Source organism: Ambystoma mexicanum, chromosome 13 (assembly GCF_040938575.1).
Source record: "Ambystoma mexicanum isolate Mex_15411 chromosome 13, UKY_AmexF1_1, whole genome shotgun sequence".
Lineage (NCBI taxonomy): Eukaryota > Metazoa > Chordata > Amphibia > Caudata > Ambystomatidae > Ambystoma > Ambystoma mexicanum.
In genome coordinates, this window is record NC_090938.1 from 234,150,174 (window position 1) to 234,174,012 (window position 23,839).

General features: G+C 49.2%; 1 protein-coding gene across 3 annotated transcripts in view; it reads left to right on the plus strand.

Moving 5' to 3' along the window:
* KDM5B (lysine demethylase 5B) overlaps positions 1-23,839 on the plus strand; it is a 1,291,824-nt gene that overhangs the window by 605,439 nt on the left and 662,546 nt on the right. For all 3 annotated transcript variants that reach the window (XM_069633695.1, XM_069633694.1, XM_069633693.1), the window contains one exon: positions 16,533-16,695. In XM_069633695.1, coding sequence (XP_069489796.1) covers positions 16,533-16,695 — 163 coding nt within the window. The remainder of the gene's footprint in view (positions 1-16,532; positions 16,696-23,839) is intronic.

Below are 23,839 nucleotides of genomic sequence, written 5' to 3' on the forward strand. Positions count from 1 at the left end.
AGGGAATTCATACAGAACATGCCTCTCAAATACCCAGAAGACGGTAGACTCTTCAGTCTGCGATTCACAATCAACGAGAAGAAGTCCAGCCTGGACCCAACCAAGTCGAGCCATTTCCGGGGGTCCTAATTCAGACCAAAGACTGCCTAGTGTTCCCTTCCAACGAGTGTTCAAAACATGCCATGAGGCAAGATTTGGAGTAGTACCCTTTGGGTGAACTAAAACAACCTTGAACTCTTAGACTAATACCAAAGGTTCGGTTCCTATTACTAACCTCTCTCCCGGGCTGTTCAACCAATACCTGACACTCCTGGCCCACTGCATTGCCGCTCTGTGCCCCAACTTTCAGTGCCATGCGGATGACGCCCAGCTCATCTTCAGGCTACCCTCGGCCTCCGCCTCTCCTTGCCTCATCTTTGACTGTCTGCTATCCAGCAGTGGTGTGCCGCCAATGACCTCTGCCTTAATACCAGTAAGACTGAGATTCTCCTCATCGGCACACCCGCTCCCTCCTTTCCTGTAGCTCTCTGGACGGACTCTCTTGGCCCTCTTCCTGTTCCCACCAGCAAGGCTAAAAACCTTGGTCATCTTTGACTCTACACTCCTTCTCTCCTCACATCGCTGACGTCTCTAAGAAGTCACACTACCAACTGCACCGCCTCTCCTTCCCCCGGAAGCTCACTATCTCCGGAGCTCTGGTTTTCTCTAGGCTAGACTATTGCAACAGCCTCTTTATAAATCTGCCTGCTTCTACGCTCTGCCCTCTGCAACTTATCCAGAACAGGACTGCGAGACTTGTCCTTGGCCTCAAGCCCAGGGATTGTATCTCTCCAGGATTGAAATCTCTGCACTGGCTCCCAGTGGCTGCGAGTATCAAATGCAAAAACCTTTGCATCGTCCACAATGCCTACTGGGGCCTGGGGCCTCAATACCTTCAACTCTCTCTAAATACCTTCCCTCTCAAGCACTTCGCTCATCTACCTCAAACTCCCTCAGGGTCAGTCGCTTCTCCAAGCATCGAGTTGGTGGTAGATCTTTCCTCGGATGGGACCCTCCCTCTGGAACAGCCTCCCTGCCTCCCTGAAACTTGAGGAGAATCCTCTTCAGTTCTGGAAGCACCTCAAAACCCTTCTCTTTGCTTTTGCTTTTCTCCTCCTCTCCCTTGCTGACTTCCTGGCTGCTGACACTGATATTGCACTGGTCACCCTCAGATCTCGGGTCCAGGTCCCCTCCCCCGCCAGTCGCATGCCTGCACTGCCTTCCTGGAACCCCCACACTTGTGGACTGTTTCCTGTTTCCCTACAGTCCCACAACCAGCACTTGACACTTGTCTGCACTTAACCTTGCACTTGCTACCTGCTGGCTGTACTTTTACTTAAAATTATTTATATTTTGTTTTTTGTTCTCATGTACTGCACTGTCCACTCCTCCCCCCCGCCCCCCAACGCTTCTCCTTTCCCCTTCCCATGCACTTGCGCGATCTGAATGACACCTGGCCTAGTAGGATCGGTGTCTGTCTTCCCTCTGTTCTCCCTCTCTTGCCTCGTCGCGCCTTGAAACACTTGTGTATAGGCGCGTTATAAATGCCATGTCATATACTACACAGGTTTGTAGTGTGGCTGAGCAGCCAGGATTATCACAAGAGGGGTCAATGTCAGCAGTAGAGTGGTTACACAGATGCACAGTGACTGGTAACCAAATAAACACGTATGCTCAAGGTTTCTTGATTAAATTATTAATGTATTAAGTCAGTTTGAATAACCCTCCTTCAGAAGGGGGCAATATATGACTAACACACAAATACACTCCAAAATACACACTTAGTTTCTCTAAACCAGCAAATACCCATTTGGCATGGCACACACACTTCCTGCACCCTTAGGTGACTTTAAATAGCTAGGACACTGTGGACATTAATATATCACTGGTACATTTGGAACTATACTGAGATGTGTTAAAACAATAAGAATAAAATAAGATTACACAATATTCTGAAGCAGGTAAGTACTTTTGAACCCCCCCCCCCCCGATACAAAGTAAATTAACCCTTTCCTGGGGGGAAGGTAAGACACAAGCAGATGAGAGGAGTCATTCTGGGAACCAGGCCAGCCAATGTCAATTGGGCAGAATTCTAGGTGAGCTGAAGCACACCTGCAGGCAAGTAAAGCGTCTTGCACAATGTTTTAGGAGTCTTTGTAGAAAGAGTAGAATCAAAGTAGGGTCACAAGCTGGAAGTGTTGTGAGAGGTAGAAGATGCAAGCAACTCTACAGAAGCAACCAATAGAAGTCTCAACTGAGATCAAGTAAGACTAAAACTAGAGGTAAGTCCTCTCAACCTTTACAGTACTTTGGGTTAGAGGAAATGGTTCCAGCTTGCTTCTGTTCTCGTGCAGCTCTGTAGATCCGGTTGTTCCTGGGCCTCAGTCATGGGGACAAGACTGAGGACGTCTGAGGACTCCTAGACTGCAATGGGACAGTCAGCGGCAGAAAAGGACAAACTTCTGTTCTCCAGCATGGGGTCTGGCATGGATTCACATGCTCATGAATATTCCCCGTCGTCAGGCTGGGACTCCTCGGTACAGAAAAAAATCAGTATCAGTTTTGTTTCTGATCTTGTTCCTAGTAGTAACCAATCACTGATCTCTGGGTCATACTGCCCACAGCCAATGACTGCCCTCTCCCTAAGCCCCGCCTCCGGCAGCCATCCTCAGATTTTTACTGCACGTTCAAGTGTTAGGAGTCCTCGTGCTTAGCTCTCGAGCTTTTGCTGTGTTTACGTGCTTTTTCAAAGATAATTTATCATTTTTCGGTTAAATTGAGCCTCACGCTCCACCGTCTTTACATCCGATCAATGGGGACACGTTTCGGAAGTTTCTACGCCCCTCAAGGTGGAAGATTTCGTCGAACAACGCTTTTGGAGGATTCCAGAAGTTTCGGAGGCCTACCCCGGACATGGCCCAGGAGAAAGGGAGATCGACGCCCGGGAAGCTGTTAAGGGCCTGTCCTGGATGCCAGCTGCAAAACGTGTTCAAGGAAGACGAGCACGTGGAGGGGGACTGTGCGTTTTGCGGGAACATGTCGGAGCGGACCATGAGGGACCACCATCTTCGTCTTGCCAACTGGCTAGAGGGAAAGGGCCCGTCAGGTGAGAAGAAAAAGAAGAAATCAGAGCGGTCTTCTAAGTCCTGTGATGGCGCCCCGGCGACGGGGGCCCAACAGAAGGCTAAGCACCGAGAGTCCGCGGGCACTGGGAGCGCTGAACGGTCGGGCTCCTCGGCTGCCGGGCAGGGCGCACCCTCCCCGGCACCATCGACCACGAGCCAATGCTCTGGCTTGGGTAAGAGGAATGCCGAGAACCCGGCCAAGCTTCTGGAGAGGCCCCGGTCGATCTCGAAGATTTCGGCTGAGGGGGAGCGAGGCGGGGGAGCCCTCCCCCAAGGTGAAGGCCATAAGCATGCAGTCAGTGACTAAGGCCTTGATTCACCCAGCCAAGGCTTCTATCGAGGAGGTTGCGGCAACCCTGGCGCACCCTGCAGAGGTTACATCTGTGGTAGCGGACTCGGGCCCAGAGTCTCCCTGCCACCTTGGAGGGAGGCATCTTTCAAGCCCATCGAAAGAACCCCCACGAAAGCACTGGCGGAGAAAGAGGGGGGGGCAGTGGCCGTTGTGGATTCAGACACAACCTCCTCCGAGGAACTTGTCGAAGCCCCTGAGAGCCACGACGCGGGCATGGAGGACCAGCCCGTCGAGAGGGATCCCGACGAGGGGACGATGGAAGCGACGGCGGCGTCGATGGGACCCCAGACCGACCATCGCGCCCGTCGCAGCCAGTGCTGCAGGACAACACGGCAGCCATTTTGATGGCAATTCAATCCTTATGCTCTGAAATAAGGACTAGATTGCCTTTACCCCCGACGGGGGAGCCGGAACCAGGCCCGACGGAGGAGCCAGGGGCAGGGCCGTCGGGAAGTCCATTACCCAAGAGAAGAACACATCCTCCTGCACCCTTTCAGCCCTCAAGGCCTGCTCAACCCGCCTCCCCCGTCTGCGGGGATGACACGGCCACAACTGGCACGGACGACGAGTGCGGCGACGGCTGGGTAGACCTCCCGTCGTCCTCCCTACCCCCCCTCCTCCCCGGGCTTCCCCGCCCGATGAGATTGGATCGTTCCATTCGATCTCCAGGGCATCCGAGCTTTTCCAGCTCGGCCCTGAAGAAAAGGAGGGGTTCCTCCTATCAACGTCGAGAGACCAAGAGGAAGACGGTCCTCGCGGTACCTCTACTGGATGACATCTGGGATGAGGGGCTCTCCCTCCTCAAGAACCCGTCCAGGACGCCGGCAAAAAGGGACCTTTACGAAAAGAAGTACCAGTTCCCCGACGCGGCCCCTCAATGCCTTAGAGCACAGCCGACCCCGGATTCGGTCGTCTCGGCGGCGGCCAGGAAGAAGGCGGGGGGGGGCGTCATCGACATAGACTTCACCGCCAGACAGCGAGGGAAAGAAGCTTGACGCAATGGGACGATGAGTCATCTCGGCGGCGATGACTATTAAGACGGCCAACGCCCTGGCTATCGTTGCCGTTACGACGGGAGCTTTGGTATAAAATCGCTCCCTTGTTGGACTTCCTGCCGGACGACAAGAGGGCAGAAGCCCTGGAAATCCTGCAAGAAGGCGAGGTGGCGTCAGACATCGCTGACACCGGTTTCTGTCAGTTGGGCAACGGTGTTTGCCTCAGACGGCGCGGATGGCTGAAGGTGACGGATTTCCGCCAGGACGTACAAGCCAAAGTGTTGGACATGCCCTTCGACGGGAACAACCTGTTTGGGAAGACAGTCGATGTGTCCCTGCAAGCCATCAAAACGGACACGGAGACAGCCCGGGTCCTGGGAGTTCTCCAGCAACGGCGGCCATCCTTTCGGAACACCGGAGGCAAGCAAGGGGCCTCCAAAGGTTCCGGCAGCGGCTCCTCTACCTACCGTCAAGCGGCCCGTTCCTCATCACAGGAGGCCTATAGAGGACGGGGCAAGTCTGGAGGTTCCCGCCGTCGTCGCCAGGGAGGTCAAGGCGGCCTTGAAACAGGACTGAACTGACTGTGGCGTCGGGCCCCCACCGAAGCACCCCGGTGGGAGGCCGGCTGGCGAAGTTAGTCAGCGTGTGGGAGTCCATCTCCACCAACCATTGGGTGCTGGATACACTGGCCCAGGGGCACGCCCTCGAGTTTGTAAAGTGGTGCCCTTGCGTGCCACCTGTGGCCAGGAAGGAAAACCACGTACCCCAGCTGCTGCTAGAGGTAAGGGCGATGCTCAAGGGTGCCATCAAGCTCGTCCCAAAGAGACTTCGGGGCTCCGGGGTCTACTCAAGATACTTTCTTGTAAAGAAGACAGGAGGTTCTCGTCCCATCCTGGACCTGCGGCGACTGAACAAGTACATCAAGGCTCAGAAGTTCCGGATGGTCACCCTCCAGCACGTGCTGGGACAGCTGGAGGAGGACGATTTCCTGTCATCGTTGGACTTGGAGGATGCTTACTTCCACATCCCCATTCTAAAAGGACACCGGAAGTTCCTCAGGTTCATGGTCCAAGGACGGCACTACCAGTTCAAGGCCCTCCCGTTGGGATTAAAGTCAGCACCCAGGGTATTCACCAAGTGCCTAGCACCGGTGGCGGCGTGGCTACGCCTGCAAGGGATCCACGTCTATCCCTACCTGGATGACTGGCTCATCCGAGCAAGGACAAGGGAGCTCGCCGTAGAGCACACAATGAAGACCGTCCAGCTACTCACAGACCTGGTGTTCTCCAACTTCTCCAAATCCCACCTGGTCCCTTCGCAGGTCGCCCTGTTTCTGGGAGCCAAGCTCGACAGTGGCACGGCTGGTGTTAAGAAAGGAAGAAGGCATACTATGGCAAAAGGGAAAGTGCACACAGTTGCACTGTGAACAACTCTGAATCTAACAACGTGTATATAATACCCAAGTCTTGTGTATATATGTAAAACCCAGGAACGTCAATAAGATAAAACAGTATTACCAATATAGGAAAAGGGATGTGGGGTAAACACTTAGGACCTCCTTATGACTGAAAGGAAAGTCGGCAAACTCTTTACCCACTATGCTCTTACAGATACTGACAGCGCTAAACCCACGTAGCGGGCAAGCAAGGACAGATTCTGTGAACTGACAATCTGTAGAATACTGAATAAGGCAATAATAAACAGTACTCACGAGGACCGGAAAGACCACTTGAATGTCAGTAATTTCACGAACCCTGTAGATCAAACAGGGACCCAGAAGGCTGTAAAAGCAAAGGGTTAAAGATAACAAAATACATAAACCCTAGTAAAAGGCAAGTCTGAATTGTGATAATAAATCGTGAGGAAAACTAAAAGGGGAACACTCTGGAACTTGTAACAACAAAACCCACACCTAATAATCAATGGAAAATGAATGCGGAAGTGCAATGGAAAACATGGAGTGGAATAATAAATCGTGAGGAAAACTAAAAGGGGAACACTCTGGAACTTGTAACAACAAACCCACACCTAATAATCAATGGAAAATGAATGCAGAAGTGCAATGGAAAACATGGAGTGGAATAATAAATCGTGAGGAAAACTAAAAGGGGAACACTCTGGAACTTGTAACAACAAACCCACACCTAATAATCAATGGAAAATGAATGCAGAAGTGCAATGGAAAACATGGAGTGGAATCTCAATAAAGTTGGATTAGGAGCAGGGAAAATGATATCACAAAAGGAAACCTTTCCCACCCAATCCAAGGAGAAAAGGCAGTAACTAATTCTACGAAAGTAAATAGTAATACATCATGCTTTTCAGTAACCAGGACAGCATAAAGGGACAGAAAACACCGGCAAACTGGGCTGCATCAAATAGTAAAGTACAGAGAAAGGCTGTCTGCAGACAGAGGAAGACAGAAAGGGAAATTCAGAAAGCATAAATCAAATAAGCGCATAAATCCGAAATCCAGGACAGAGGAACAGGACACAGGAACTAGTAACTGGGCACAAAGCTAGGAACAGGAACTAAGTACAAGGCATGGAACTAGGAACAAGGAACTGGAACTAGATACTTGGCACAATATCTATGAACAAGGAACTGGAACTAGGTACAAAGCACAGAAACTAGGAACAAGGAACTGGATATAGATACTTGGCTCAATATCTATGAACAGGGAACTGGAGCTAGGTACAAGGCACAGAACAAGTACAGGAAACAGGGACTAGTCACAACAGGAACACTGCTACAATGACCAGCGCCGGACTGAAGCAAACTGAGGCTTTTAAAGCTGCTTAACGAGCACACCCCCAGGCGTGCTGCCTGCTGCACCTGCAGCCACAGGTGTTGCCTATCCTCCTCCCAGACTTGTGCTGCAAGGGAGGAGATGATGCAGTGAGCCAGGCATTCTGGGAAGCAAGAGGTGAAGCAGTGAGCCAGGCATTCTGGGAAGCAAGAGGTGAAGCAGTGAGCCAAGGCATTCTGGGAAGCATAGTCATTTGATTTGAGTAGCATGCTGGCTGCCAGGGAGGAGATGAAGCAGTGGGCCAGGCATTCTGGGAAGCAGGAGGTGAAGCAGTGAGCCAAGGCATTCTGGGAAACATAGTATTTTCATTTAAATAGCATGCTGGCTGCCAAAAACCAGGAATGGATCCGGAAGGGAAGTAACTGGGAAAATAAGGTTTTAACGCTCCCAATTCATCAGAACACTGTAGCATAGGGTTCGAAGGAAATGTCCAGTAAGGATTAAACCCCAGAACATGCCCCCAAGTGGCGGGGACGGGAACGAAGGGAGCGAGAACGGGAGCGAAGAGAGCGAGCCGTGACAGCTGGCCTCGCTTTCCGACGAAAGCCATCCTGGGCAAGGTGCAACGCCTGCTAGCCACGGACGTAGCCAGGGTAAGATCCATCAAATCCCTTCTTGGGATGATGTCCTCCTGCATCTATCTGGTACGCCTGTGCAGACATCGAATGCGTCCACTGCAAGAGTTCCTCAACGCATGCTGGATCCAGGCGACGGGCAGCTTCGAGGACAGGATACCGCTCAACGAGACCTTCCGACGGGCGATCCGGTGGTGGGGCACCCGCACTCATTTGACGGCGGGCGCAGACTTTCAGATCCCAGCTCACCAGGTAACGGTGACGGATGCCTCCCTGGAATGGTGGGGAGCGCATACCGGAAATCTCCACGCGAGAGGCCTTTGGCTCCGTAGGAAAAACAGCTTCATATAAACATTTTGGAGCTCTGCGCAGTGTTTTGGGCCCTCAGGTCCTTTCTTCCATCCCTCAAGGGCAAGGTGGTGAGGATCTTCACCGACAACACCACCACGATGTCCACATCAGGAAGCAGGGTGGAACCAGATCCCCAGCCCTGTCCAAGAAATCCCAGGATCTGTGGCACTGAGCTGTCGACCAGGGGATGTTTCTGGTACCTTTTCATCTGGCAGGGATAAAGAACACCATCGCCGACTCACTCAGCAGGGAGCTGCGCTCGTGCCAGGGTCAAGTGGATCACCTCTTCAGGCTGTGGGGCAGACCCCAGGTCGATCTCTTGCGACGGTGACAAACTCGAAGTGCCAGAGGTTCGCCAGCAGGTTCCCCCAACCGAGGAGCATGGGCGATGCTTTCTCGTTCCCCTGGGACAACCTGTTCCTCTACTTTCCAGCCGTTGCCACTGCTACTCTGGCTCGTCAACCAGCTCAAGGGGTCCCGGTGCAGGATGATCCTCGTCGCACCGGCGTGGCCGAGACAGATCTGGTTCCCGAACCTTCTGGACTTATCAGCGTCCCCACCAGTCAAACTGCCCGTGGACGCGGATCTTCTCTCCAGAGAAGGAGGCGCCATTCTTCATCACAACCCGAAGTCGCTGAACTTACAGGCCTGGCTCCTGCAGCACTAGAGTTTGGGGGATACGATATACCGGCCAACTGCAGAGGTTCTTGCAAAGGCCAGGGCGTCAACTCTCAAGTGTTACGGACACAAATGGAAGAGGTTCTGTCTGGTCCTGGGCACAGAAGATTAACCCTCTACGGATTACGGCCCCTCAAGTACTGCCGTACCTACTGTCGTTGGCCAAGGCTGGACTAGCTAATGCCTCCATCAAGATACATCTGGCTGCCATCTCTATATACACCAGGACAACAGGACGGGTGTCCTTGTGGTCTCATCGCCTGGTAAAGGAATTTATGAAGGGACTATTCCGCTCATTCCGTTCCCGCCAGTGAAGGCCCCAGCCCCGACGTGGGAGCTCAACGTGGTGCTGACTAGGCTCATGGGGACCCCGTTCGAGCCTATGCATACGGCACCGTTGAAGTTCCTATCGTGGAAAACAGCTTTTCTTGTGGCCATCACCTCCGCACGGCGCGTGGGAGAGATTCAGGCCCCATCTTGCAAGCCTCCAGGACGCACCCCTCCTTCATGCCCAAGGTGCCGTCGGACTTCCACCTCAACGAGCCCTTGGTGTTACCAGTTTTCTTCCTGTCGCCTTTGTCGCCGGCCGAGAGGACTTTGCACTCGCTGGATGTAGCTAGAGCGCTGAAGTTCTATGTGGACCGCACAAAGTTTTCGGAAGACGTCACAGCTTTTTGTGAACTTTGGTCCTGTGAATCAAGGGAAGGCTCTCTCAAAGGCTGCCATTTCCAGATGGCTCTCCCGCTGTATCATGCACTGTCACCGGTTGGCAAACTGACCGCTGCCTGGCCGTCCGAGAGCCCATTCGACCAGAGCGATCGCTGCTACCACAGCGTTCTTGTCTGGTGTGCCCCTGCTGGACATCTGCAGGGCTGCTACATGGAGGTCGACGCACACCTTCACGAAATTCTACTGCGTCGATCGGGATTCCAGGGAGGAGTCCAGGGTCGGCCAAGCAGTGCTGCGCAACCTGTTCGCCTGAAGGGCCTGGTGAGGAGGTAAGTTGCTTAATGTTGAGCCTTTTGCCACCTCCCGTGGTTGTGCATGTGTGTACTGCTATGTAATCTTATATTCATGAGCATGTGAATCCATGCCAGACCCATGCTGGAGAACAAGTTACAGGTAAGTAACTTGTTCCTTCAACAGCACTTTGCGGTTTCAGCTCCTCCCCTCTCAGCAAATAGCACCACCGTGGACTCTTGGATGCCACTTCAGACTTTCCTTGAATCTGGGGTCCAGCACTCTGCAGTGGCTCAGGCTCAGTGTATCCTGCTGACTGGGAGTCCGGAGGATCTTCCACAATCTCGGATCCGACTTAAGTGATGCACTCCGTTTGGTGTTCCTCTCCCTGGCACTTCAGTTCCTGCAGCAGCAGTGGAAGTACAGCCAACTCGGAGGATGTCAAAATGAGCTCACTTCAGAGTTGATTGATTCCACCCCCCCCCCTCCCCATCTCAAGGGGAGAAGTCCTTGCAGGGCTTGACTAGTCGAGACTAATTCGAAGCTTCAGCACAGCAGCAGGGCTTCACTCGGAAAACCAACAGTCCAGGAGTTTCAGCAGGCGTCTCTTCGAAGTTCTTCTTTGGATTCCTTTGTCCAGTGGTCGACTCTGCCTTCCAAGCCAAAAAGGCTTGCCTTTTATGCAGGGTTCTCCCTTTCATTCCAGCCTAGCTGTCGATCACACAGCAGGGTGGCTGTCCTTGCCAGACAGCCAGCCGGCAAATAACTTTGGACCTTTTGGGTGCATTCCTGTAACCGAGGGGATTAAGCCCAGGGAGTTTCGGGCACCTCCTCACTTCCTGCCAGACATCCTGGAGCCAGAGGTGGGCTTCATTCTTGAATCCTGCAAAGACAAAACAAACTAAGGGACCAAACCTGGTTTGGCGCGCAGAGTAAATCTCAAGAACGACATTTCCAGGAAGAAATGGCGCAAAAAGACGACCGGGCTATTTTGACAAAATAGGCACCCATGGGTGCTTTACTGCAGCTGCAAACGCAGCCCGCGGTAAAAACACAAAATGGTAGTAAAACGTAAACCACTGCCACCAGCCATTCATCAAGGAAAGGGTAACATCAAATTGTTACATGAGAAGCTAGACAAAGGGGATACCAAGTAACCCCTCCTGCACCATATTGTAAGATGGTGTGTGCTGGGTCTAGAAAGTTACAAATGTAATTAAAGGCCATTTCACTTCACTGCTCTTGGAAACAGTAATTTATCTAAGAGAAGGTATTTAAACCTTTGTGTAATCTGAAAGACTTCTCTGTGCCACTACACTGAAGGTGCTGTGACACAATGTAAAGGATGATGCCTATGGAGTTTGTCTGACTCCACAACCAAAAGAAACCGTGTTCAAAATCACATGAAATGCATAAGAGTGGGAAATGGGGTCTCACTCTCTCCAGGTTAAAATTACAAGTCCTAAAATCCAGTAAAGTTGCTGGCAGTCTCTCTAGGGTAGACGAATTAGCAAATTTCTGAGAATTCTCCCTAACAGGGTTAATCTTTTTTGCTGCTTGAGGCCGTCAGGCCAATCTTCAACTATGACTGCCACAGCGGCAGTCGACTTGGAGGGAGAGTGGTACAAAATTTCGACGACTGGCGTTTGATTACGACCTACCAATGGGTGCTGGATGCAGTCCAATACGGCCACTCTGAGTTCCATTGTCTGCCACTCCCTATTCCACCGGTAAAGGTTTTGCAGCCGCATCTACAGGTCGTGCGGCAAGTGGTGCGCCTCATGCTGCAGAAAGGGGCTATAGAAAAGGTCCCGGAATCAGAAAAAGGACAAGGTACCTACTCCCGGTTTTTCGTCATCAAAAAAACTGAACTGAAAATGGCACCCCATTGTGGACCTAAGGCCACTAAACAAAAATGTGAAACTGCAAAAGTTCAGGATGCTAATGTTGCAGGGCGTTATACGAACGAGCCTGGGGAGTTTCTGCCGTCCAGATGCATTACCAGTTTTGAGTTCTCCCCTTTGGCCTCAAGTCGGCTCCCACGACATTCACCAAGTGCCTGGCTACGGTGTCGGCTAACCTCTGCAGGGAGGGGCACCATTTCTATCCGTACCTAACCACTGGTTGGTCAGGGGGGGGGCCACTCATCGGCGGGCATCTGAGTTTCTACATGCAGCTATGCTCCTGTTAGCGTCTGGGCTTTGTAGTCAACTTCGCCAAATCTTCTCTGACGCCCTCCAGGGACTTGGTTGCTCTAGGGCCTCATTTTCAGGCGTAGCTCAATCTGGTGAAGCCATCGTTGGAAAGGATAGGGAAGCTGTTATCCATGGCGGGTTCATTTGTGCCGGGAACATCGGTCACAGTCCGGTTATACATGTCTCTTCTCGGCACCATGGTGTCCTGCATCCCACTCATGCCGAATTGTCGGCTTTTCATGCGGCCAGAGCAGTAGTTTCTCGCTCCAAGATGGTCACAGGTCCTCGGTTCCTGGTCCGACACGGTTCTCATATCCCGGGCACTGGTAGACGCCCTGCAGTGGTGGACTTGCTCCAACAACATATTTGGGGGCATGCCTCTGGTGGAGTGAGTTTCAGTATACGATCGTGTCACTCTTCCTGGGTGATTTGGCGTGCTCGCCTCAACCAGTTTCAGATCCAAGGCCTGTGGTCCCTCGAGGAGGCTTTGTTGCACATCAATGTTCTGGAGTTGAGGGCAGAACACTGGGCACTAAAGTCTTTTCAGCCCCTCATTCAGGGCTCAGTGGTACGAGTTCTGATGGACAACACCACAACTGTTTTATCTCCCCAAACAAGGTGGCATGCATTCCCAGCCTCTGTCCAGAAAGGCTCAGGCGGTCTGGCACTGGGCCATAGCGCACAAGAGTCATCTAGTGCCTTACTATTTGCCAGGGGTGCAAAATGAGCAGGCGGACGCTCTCAACAGAGAATCAGTTAAGATGCACGAATGGCAGCTGAAGGTCGACCAGTTGGTGAGGATATTCAGGAAATGGGGGACTCCCCCTCTGGACTTATTCGCCAGCCCAGAAAATGGGCAGTGCAGTCTCTTTGCCAGCAGGGTGGCTCTTCGGGACTCGTGGACGGGCCTGTTTGCGTACACATTTCCTCTGATACAGAAAACGATCCAGATGGTGTGCAAGGTGATCCTGGTGGCCCGTTCTGACCTAGACAGACCTGGTTCTCGGACCTTCACCTAGCAGTTGACAACCCTCTTCATCTGGGGTCAGAGCTGGATCTTCTGTCACAGAACGAAGGAATGGTTTGGCATCACAACCCTGGCTCCCTCAGCTTTGCAGCGTGGCTCCTGACCACGCTGAATTTGGACACCTAAGAATTCCACAGGACTGTTGCCGCATCTTGGCAGCTGCAAGAACGCCAGCTACCAACTTGTTTTACAGCCGAAAGTGGAAGAGGTTCTGTGCATGCTGCTTGCAGCAACCAAACTTGCGGCCTTTTCAGGCTTTGCTGCCACAACTCCTGCCTTATTTTCTGCTGTTGGTGAAGTGGGGGGCGGGGGGAGTCTGGTGTTGTCGATCAAGATCCACTTGGCTGCCATCTCCAGGTTCACGAGGCAGCGCAACTCTACTCCTCTGTTCAGTGACAAATTGATTACAAATTTCCACAAGGGCATGTTCAGGACATCCCCCGCTACCCCCTGCCCCTATATGAAGAGGTTTTCTCCAGTCTCAACTTGGTACTCTCGACCCTCATGAAACCACCGTTTGACCCCATGTCCACGTCGGCAGTGAAGTTTCTCACGTGGAAGGTTGCTGCTTTTCTGGTGGCCATTACGTCTGTCAGGCGGGTTTCCGAGCTTCAGGCCCTGGTTATCGACCCACCGTATCGGCATTTAATGGGGACAAGCTTCTCCCATCTACAAATCCTCACTTTATTCCGAAGATTCTGTCGGAGTTTCAGAACACTACGTTAGCCATGACCACCTTTTTTCCAAAGGCTACCACTCCAGCGAAGAAAGTGCTACATTCTTTGATGTCAAGACGGCATTGAAGTTTTACCTGGACAGGACTCCGTCCTTCAGGACATCAAGACAGCTATTTGTGGCTTTCGGTCCCTCCAACAAGGGGAAGCCGATTTCATAGCAGGGACTTTCTCGTTGGGTCTCATCTACAATTTCCTTTTACCACGACAAGGCAGTCAGGCTGTTGCAGTCAACTCCCAGGGCCCCTTCTACGGGGTCCACCGCATTATTGGTGGCGCTGTGGGCAGGCATACAGTTCAGTGACATTTGGCAAGCAGCAACATGGGCTGTACCGCACACCTTCACCAGACACTGTCTGGGTCAACCCAGTGCAGAGGATGTGCAGGTGAGGCGTGCGGTCCTCCACCGCCTGTTACAATAAGGTAAGCCCCGCTGCTTCTGGGGTTTGGTTTTATATGCGGAGGATCTTAACTGCAAATGCATGTTTATATTGTGGTTCATGATTGCCTGGGGCATGGGTGGTGTTTGCCTGTTATGCACCTCCAGGTTATTTTACTGCTATGTAATCTATTCACAGCATGTGAATCCATGAAAGGTCCAATTCTGGAGAATGGAGTAGTTTACCTGTAACTTCCATTTCTCCAGTGTTGGTATCTTTCATGGATTCACATGCAACCACCTGCCTTCACCCTTCAGGAAAACATACGTTTGAGGTTCCTCCATTTTGGTGAGATTAAAATCTGAAGGGAAGCTGCAGGGGCGGGGCTATTTATACTGGACATACTATTGGTGCAGCCTAAAGCACCCATAAAGACGTCGATGGAACACTTTGTGTTGCAGTTTTCCATAAGAAAACTGCTATATTAAAGTTACTGATGTTTCCCAGCCTGACTGGAAATATTCACAGCATGTAAATCTATGAAAGATAAACGCTGGAGAAATGGAGTTACAGGTAAGAAACTACTCCCTTCCATTTGACTGATTCTTACTGTCCCTCTTCGGTGATGCATTGGTTTTAAACTAATATTGCTGGGAAAGCTTTTTATCTAGACTTCATTGGAAGATTTGAAGTGCTCACATGCTCAGAGAACCTGTTAAACCTTTTTCCTTCCTGTAACCGTTCCTTTCTGCCAAACTCATAATCGACAAATTGTAATAGTGATATATAAATGTCATTACTGTCCTAGTTAGTGAAGTCACCTCAGGCTGTGGGAAGTGTGTATGAAGCATCTCTAAAAAGGGTCTACTAGCCTTGTGTTGATTCTGAAAAAGTATTTTGAAGTGTATTTGATTGCTGCATGTATTGCCTTTTTTAAAGAATGCTTGTTTAAAAACGACAGTTAAATCATTTAATTTAACAAAAACCATTCTAAAACTCACATTTACCCCTCTTGAGATAGGTCTGGCTGCTCAGTCACACTACCAACCTGTGTAGTACAGACCGAACTAATACCAAGAGGACAAGGGTTGTGTAGCCTTCCACAGGGTCACTACATCAATTCTTGCCTAACAAGAGCAGCCCTAGCACAGCTTCCGTTAATGCAAGAAGACTGAAAATGTAGGAGCAAATGTATTGTTCCCAGGAGACAGCAGGTCAGCCCATTGGTTGTTCCAGGGACACTTCCAAATGCGCGGATCCTTGAGCTTGGGTAGAGATTGGTTGTTCCCATTGGTCCATTTGCCACTCTATCTGTCTTGATTGAGTTTGGCTAAAAACTTTCTCTACCTGTTCACCAGAATAGTGTGGTCTTCAAAATCCTCCACCCAGTGTTTGGAAATTCATCTAAGCACCTTCCACTGCTCAATCATTGCTACCAGTAGGCAAGAAAACCTGTGGGGAAATATTGTTGCCCAGCTATGGGTCTGTGCCTCTTAGTCTCAGGACGGTTTCTGTTTCCGGTGGCTTAACGGGGTGAAGAGACTTGGACTAAATGGTGACATTTGATGCTGGTTTGGTACATCGGACTAGTTCCCCTTCAAATTTCGGGCCACCACCCAGTCATTGGTGGGCTTCCATATTCAACTTAATAATCTTTGTATGTGTGCATTTAAACCTTGAGGCCATACCAGCTAGGACTATTCAAAAATCAGTCCTAGCTGGTATGGCAGCTTTAGCCCTTTGTCTCAGAGGCCGGCCTTAACATGACAACTCTTGTAGTGTCTGGCCTTTTGGGCTGCCACCAACCGTTCAACCATGGAAGGAGGCTATGCTTGATACTTTCACCCTAATCTTAAAACATCCAGGGTCTTCCTGCAGCTACAATCTGTATTTACATCCCTAATAATACCTCAGATAAAAACTCTTACCTTCACATTTCTTCTCAGGTACTGTTCACTGAACTGAATAATCCTTGTAATTGTAGTGTGACAGGCATGCATTTGGATTGTTTATTCCTGTAATCTTTTTGTACTTTATTTTAAAGTATACCCAGTTTTGAAATGTGCTTATCCGATGCATGCGTCCATAATTAGGATGAAGCAGCTAGACAGTGTTTTGGAAAGGACTGCTTTCTCATCAGTCTAGACTTGAAAACATAATTTGTTTTCGTGTACCCACCATACTACAATGCTGAATTTCATCAAAACTTAATTTGAAATACCTTGTGAGCCTGAGCTCTTTGTACATCCACTAATAACCTTGTTCCTTTTGTGCCAGCGAATGTTTAAATGCATTTGTAAATCTTTTCTCAGGGGTGAGCCAAAGACCTGGTATGGTGCTCCAGGATATGCTGCAGAACAGCTTGAGGAAGTCATGAAGAAACTGGCTCCAGAGCTATTTATTGCACAACCGGATCTACTCCATCAGCTCGTCACCATCATGAACCCGAACACATTGATGGCTCACGGTGTTCCTGTATGTTGTTGCTGTCCTCTGATTCTCTTCCCATTCCTTGCATGGCTAAACAGTTTCCTCTTCTAAACCATTCTTGCATGTAGCATTGCCCTTTTGTAAAGGACAATTTTATCCAAAAGAGGCGGATGCTCTCCCTGTTTTATATTTAGTTTTTATGAATGCACTTTCTCAGCTTGTTGGGTTGAAAGTCTTATGCTGGGGTCTTTAGTCCTTGAACTTTTTTGTTTGCGCCACTGGTTCACCAACTGTTTTTTTTTTTTTCCTACCTCAGTGCGAATTACCCCATCTAGAGCTTCAATAGCAATGTAACTATGAATGTTTTTCCAGAGGATGTCCCTATGACTCCCAAGGCAGGATACTTCAAAGGTGCCTTATATTTTTTTTTCTCCAAGAAGATTGGTCTGCTCACATCATTCTAACGCAATGGTTTTACAATGTATATCTAGAATCTGACCTTGTGGACTGATTTTAGGAGGCCCCTCTAGTTAAAGTGAACAGGGAACTCAGAGGTTAGCCAAAACCCAATTGAGGTAAATGTGGAGAGCAGTCCAGGTTATTCTCGGGAGTGCGAGTGTGGTGAGCGTCCACAATGAGTCCACACAGTAAAAAGCACACAAATTCAATTTAGACAGGAATGTATAAAAATACAATGTTTATTCTATGCCAGGTGATATTGAACAACTCAATAAACCTTTCTACAGCCAACATAGGTTCTTAAAATGCATTAACATACTTTAATCAACAAAGGAGTTAAGTAAAGTGAAGCAGTAAAGTTGGAACCATGTCGCAAGTGATATTCCCTAATATACAGTCCAATCCCTGAGAGGAATATGTCCTTGTGCCCAAAGTCACAGGAGATGTCTATCGCAGTTAAAGTTAATGTTATCCTATGGAGGACAGGGGGAGACAAATGCTTTGCGTTACTTACCCCTCCTCACACCAGTTTTCAAAGATGATGGATGGGTCGACTCGGAGTAGCTGGAGGTTGGATGTCCCGACGTTGGTTCCGGTGCGAGGTGCCCAGGAGCTGCCAGTGCCATGATTCTTTGTCTGATCCAGGAGCAGAGTGCAACCCTTGGCGAGGGAGCAAAACAAGATTCACCAATGCAGCACACTTCAGGACACTTCGCAGCACCGGGGAAGCCGAGTTCCAGCGGCTGCCACCGCAGTGACTTCTGCAAGCCTCCTTCCAGTTGTGGTTTCAGAAGTCCATCCAGACCAGGATCCCACAAGGCTGGGAAACTGAATTTCGGCAGAAAGGTGATTTTGTACATGCTGTTGACAACCAAACTTCTTGCTGCAAATGTGTAACTGTAGGACAGTTTTTCTAAAGTTCCCCCCAACCCTCCCCAGGGACTTTATAGGGCAATACAGTAAACTCCAACTCTTGGTATAGAGCTGTGCCACCTGAGCTTGTATTTGGTAGCAATGACTGAGCAGCCAGGCTCATTTTAGGAGGGAGAGAGGGTTGTAGATGGGTGCAAAGAACCTGTAGCATACATATGGTTCAAACGCAATACTTGTGGCATGCAAACTAAAGTGCACATCTTATTTAGAATAGCAGTATACAGTTCAAGGTGATTAAAACATAGTGTTAGCCATTTAGAATGGCAGTATGGTATTCATGGGGAGTAAAACCACACTAGATTTTTAGATTTACACTATGTAATTCAAGGTAAGCAGACACTATTTATAATCTATGTTGGCTATTAAGTTCCAGAAATGCTATTGTAATTGGTTATTTATAACATGCTTAATACCCAGCGGTTCCTAAGTGCAGACCAGGGTATTAAACCAGTGTTGCTCTGCTTCTGTTTGTTTCCAAGGCAAGCATGTTGCCCATGAGCTATCCGCCTGAGACTATAGTTATACCAATACTGTTCCAAGTAAGTACCTGGCCACTTGCACATGTTACTGTCTCTGGAATAATACAATGACCCTACCTAACGGTGTAAACTTTTATTTGTAGACTTTCTCTCTATCCTTTACTGTTAGGAGAAGTCTCAAAAATGTGTTAATTCCCTCCACCTTGGAGACCCCCGCAACTTTGTTGGATTTTGAGGACTTGATTTTTTTTTTTACCTGTAGAGAGTGAGACCCCTTTTCCCACTCTCGTATTTTAAATGTGATGTTATACACTGCGTTTCTTTTTGGTTGTGGAGTCTAACCAACTGCATAGGCAATTTCTTTTACAATTGTCACAAAGCACCTTCAGTGCAGTGCCACAGGGAAGTCGTCCATATTTCCCAGGGTTTAAATACCTTCTCTGGGATCAACTACCATTTCCCAGAGTACTGTAGTGAAATTGTCTTCACTTAGTCCTGTAAAATTGTAGACCCAGCACACCATATCTTACAATAGTGTGCTGGAGGGATTACTTAGTATCCCCTCTGTCTAGTTACTCATTTAGAATTTGTTACCCTTTCCTCTCAGTATGGCTGGTGGCATTGGTTTTTGTATGAACTACCATGATTTACGGCGACCGCAAACTGTTCGAAGCTCCGGTAACATTAAATCGCAGGAGCCATGTTTTTCAAAATGGCGCTGAGCCTCCTTTGTTAAAATGGTCCCCAGTCTTCTTTTTTTCACCATTTCTTTGTGGAAAAGTCCTTCTCGAATTTTATTCTGCGCGCCAAACAAGGGTTGGTCTCTTTGTACATTTCTGTTAGGCAGAATTGCATGCAGTACCCTCTGGGACAACAACATACAATTAGGACTACAGGTGTAAGCAAAAACCAACCTTTGGTAGAAGTCTGTACTACAGTTTTGTGGTATTGAGCTGAGCAGCCAGACTTATCTCAAGAAGAAATGTGAGCAGTACAAGAGTTTGCACAGAGGTCTTTCAATCACAGTGGTTCAAGTAGACACTTATACTCAAGGTTTCTTGGTAAAACACTTGTTAGTTTTACACAATCATTTAGAAAACATTTACTAGAAGTAGGCAACTTAATATTATACACAAACACACGCCAAAAGCAAACCAATACGTTTCTGAACTAATAAGGTTCCCCTGAAATAGGAGAAAATTGGCATATCAGTTACTTTCAATGGCAGCAAAAAGGCACAAGTTAGCAGAATAGATCACAAATACTTTCTTAAGCAGTGCAAATAGTTAAAGTTCAATAGACATAGGCCAAAGTCAATACACTATGGTCTTAAATAGGAAAGAGCAGTTCTTGAAGTAAACGGTCTTTGCCAAAGTACTCAAAAGTAGTTAGTACGAAAAAGAATCCTATGTTTGGTCACCAGCTGATTAGGCCTGCAAGTTCTGAAAGTTCCAAGAATTTTCACAGCGAGAGAAGCGTTCTCTCAATCTGGTTGGCACAGTACCTTATTATGAAGCAAAAGATGCAGCTGAAGAGGTTGGTTCCTGGCAGTTCCGGTATATCTCACTGTTTTTGAGCCTCAGTCGTTGGGACAAGAGGGAGGAGGTCGGGAGACTCCTGCATTGCACGGGATCGTCTGAAAACGCTGACAAAATAGTCTCTTTAGTTTGAGTAGCTGTTCATCAAGCACACAAGCTGGTGTCCTTCCCCCTGGTTAATCCTAACCAGCTTTGAGAATGGTATCCAGGTGGCTTCCGAGTTGATTGGTCCCACCAAATCAAAAGGAGAAGTAGTCCTTGAAGGGGCTTATCTGTCGAGATGAACTTGGTAATGCGGACCTGCAGCGGGGCTTCACCGGGCAAACCAACGGTCCAGGAGTTGCAGCAGCTGTTCTCTTCCAGCTCATCTTCGGTTCTTTCGTTCCAGTGGTCGACTCTGCTTTCCAGTCCAAGAGACTCATCTTTTAAAGTTTTCTCCCATTCATTCCAGCCTAGCTGCCACTCACCCAGCAGGGTGACTGTCTTTGCCGGACAGTAAGCCAGCCAATCACACCAGAGTGCATTTGGGTCTCCTAGGAGACTAAGCACAGGGATTTTCGGGGCACCTCCCTCACTTCCTGCCCACCCAAAACACTCGGGCGCCACAGGCGGTCTTCAGTCCTGAGGCCCGGCAATGGCATGGAAACAAAGGGACCAAACCTGGTTTGGCATGCAGAGACGAACACTAGGAGGACTTTTCCAAAAAGAAATGGCAAAAAAAAGTCTGGGACCTGTTTAGACAAAGGGGCTTAAGACACCATCTTGAAAAACATGGCTTCCGTGATTTTTAGCTACTGGTGTTCGTCGTTGATAACAATCATGGTAGTTTGTTCTAAAACCACTGCCACCAGCCATTTCAATAGAAAAGGGTAGCATTTGACTGCTACTCGAGTTTCTAGACACCGGGGATACTAGGTAACCCCTCCAGCACTCTATAGGAAGATAGTGTGTGCTGGGTCTAGGAATTTAAAGACTAAAGTCAATTTAACCTCACATTCGAATGGATGGTGTCTTCCCATGTATTACTTATCTTTGATAAATCCAATTCCAGATTGCTGGACTCGGAAACATTATTCACAGTAGAGGGTGCTGCATGTCGACGTCCCTTGAAGGCCTCCGTATCGGCACTGACGTCGCCATAGGTATAAATAGTCTTGCACAGCGTCCGTTGCTCAGTTCAGTTTTTCCGCGCTTCGTAAGCCTCGGAGACGCAGTGCTTGGTTCTTCAGTAATTCTTGTTAAACTTCGATTTCCTTGAAGTAATCTTCAACTCTACGATGGCATCTTCGTCCGCTTCGACGCCACAATCTGGCTTCAAAAAAGGCAGGGATTGTGGAAAAAAGATGTAGTTAACCGATCCTCACAGGATCACCAGAGCACCAGTGTAAGGAGTGTATGTCCATGACAGCGAAAGCCTTGAGGGAGCGTAGGGGGAAGCTGGAGAAAGATTAGACTGTTAAATCCTCTACCCCTTTGAAATTGTCCTCGCTCGAGACATTAGTCTCCTCGCCATCGTAGAAAACCTTCCCGCTCGAGATCTCCAAGTGGTTCTCACCACTCATCCAGATCGAGACATACCAAGAAGAGGCATCATAGATCACCTTCCTCCTCTTCTAACTCACCAGAAAGGGTCACCTGCCCCACTAAACACAGCTCTTCAGCTAAGTGGGAGGTATTTCGCAAACAAATGCTAAGGGTCTGTGAGAACACGGCCTTATCCCCCTCGGAGATGCCTAGAGGTGGTACCCAGGGTGAAAGAAAAATGGCGAGAGTCGACCTCGGCAAATAAAAACCTTTGAGTGACATGAACCCTCGAGTAGAGACTAAGGCGCTTTGCATAAAACGGCGTCATCGATGTCATTGCCGTCATCGACCCTGATGGAGAGGCCATCAAAGCCTCATGCCCCAACCGCACCATCGGTACCCGGGGCGTCGAAGAATCCTTCGAAAGGGGCCTCGGCCCCATAGACGACAGCAAGCAATATTCCGATTATCTCGACATTAAGGTCATATTCGAGTATATCGACACTGTACAGAACGTCGGCCTCAGATACATTGTATTTGAGTAAGCATCCGGCCCCAGAGAGCTTTGTAGTGCAGGCTGCGACTTCGTTAAGCAGTTAATCGGCGTACCCCCACTATACCACAAGATGGAGACGACAAATGTGATGCCATGTCCAAAAAGATCTTCTCGGCATGCAGCATGGCACATAAGTCTGTTAATGCACCTTGCACGCTAGTAAGATTCAGCCGCAACCTTTGGGAGTGTGCTTAATCGGCAGCTGACCATCTCCCAGAAGGGGAGGAACGAGTCCCATTCTTGAATATCAAGGATGGGAAGGATGTGATGTGAGAGTCCCTCCAAACAGGGCTTAACTCTGCTGACGTTATCAGCAGAGCCATGACGTGGTTGCAGAAATGTGGTTTTGCTCCTGATTTACAAGCCAGACTTCTGAATATGCCCTTTGACGGCACCTCTCTATTTGGCAAGAAGGCTGTTGACAGTTTGGAGAAATTGCAAACCTCTAAGGCGGCAGCCAAATTTCCTTGGGACTGCAATTCATCAAACTCCAAACCGCCCCACAGGTACGTCCTGGAGGGGGAAGCCCTTTCGTTTTTACTCTGCAATCGGAAAAGGCAGAGGGCAGCCAGCTAAAAGGGGCCAGAGAAGATTCACACGTGGTGGGTCAAAGGTACCAAGTCCGCATCAGCAGGTGCTGCTTTACCCTCAGCATCTGCGTCAGCCATTCCTAAACCCCTGTGAGGTCTCTACACACACCAGTAGGAGGCAGGTTAACCCAACATCTGACAGAATGGCAGGCTATTTCGTCCGATGCTTGGGCATTGGAGACAGTTGCCCAGGGTTACTGCCTGCCCTTCCTATACACTCCTCAGTCATCCACCAGGGAGCAACTCTTTGAAGTTTCCAGACCCACTCCTTATGCAGGAGTTTTTAGACCTGCTAGAGAAAGGTGCCATAGAACTGGTGCCTGTAGCGTAGAGGAACAAGGGTTGGTACTCCCCTTATTTCCTAATACCAAAAAAGGACAGAGGATTGAGACCCATCTTGGACTTGAAAGAATTGAACAAATTCCTCAGGAAGGACAAGTTCAAGATGGTAACCCTTTCTCAGATCCTCTAGGCCCTCCAGTTTCAGGATTGGTTGGTATTTCTGGACCTTCAGGATGCTCACTTTCATGTGCCAATCCATCACGAGCACAGGAAGTACCCAAGGTCTGCAATTTGCAGTTCTCACTATCAATTTCGGGTTCTGCCATTTAAGCTGATATCAGCCCGAGGGTCTTTACCAAGTTATTGGCGGTCGTGGCAGCAAGTCGAAGGGAGCAATTTATGTCTACCCTTACGGGGACGACTGGTTGATCAGAGCAGTGTCCCAGGAACAAGCTTAGGTCCATCTAGATTGTTTGCCACTTCCTCCACAATCTGGGCTTCTCCCTCAGCTTAAAGAAGTCACAGATGATACCATCACAGACTCCAGTTCTTTGGAGCAGTCCTGGACACATCCCTGGGAAAAGCCTCGCCACCAGAGGTGAGGGCTCAAGATATTCTTCAGATGGTGACAAGATTTCAAAATGCCCAGCTTCTACCAGCCTTAGAATTTTTGTGGTTGCTCACCCTCATGGCATCCTGCATTTTTCTAGTGCCAGAGGCTCGCCTTAGAATGAGATCTCTCCAGTGGCCGTTAAGGACCCAGTGGTCCCAATTCTCGGGCAGAATGTCAGATCGCCTACAAATCCTGAACAGAGTAGCACAGGACTT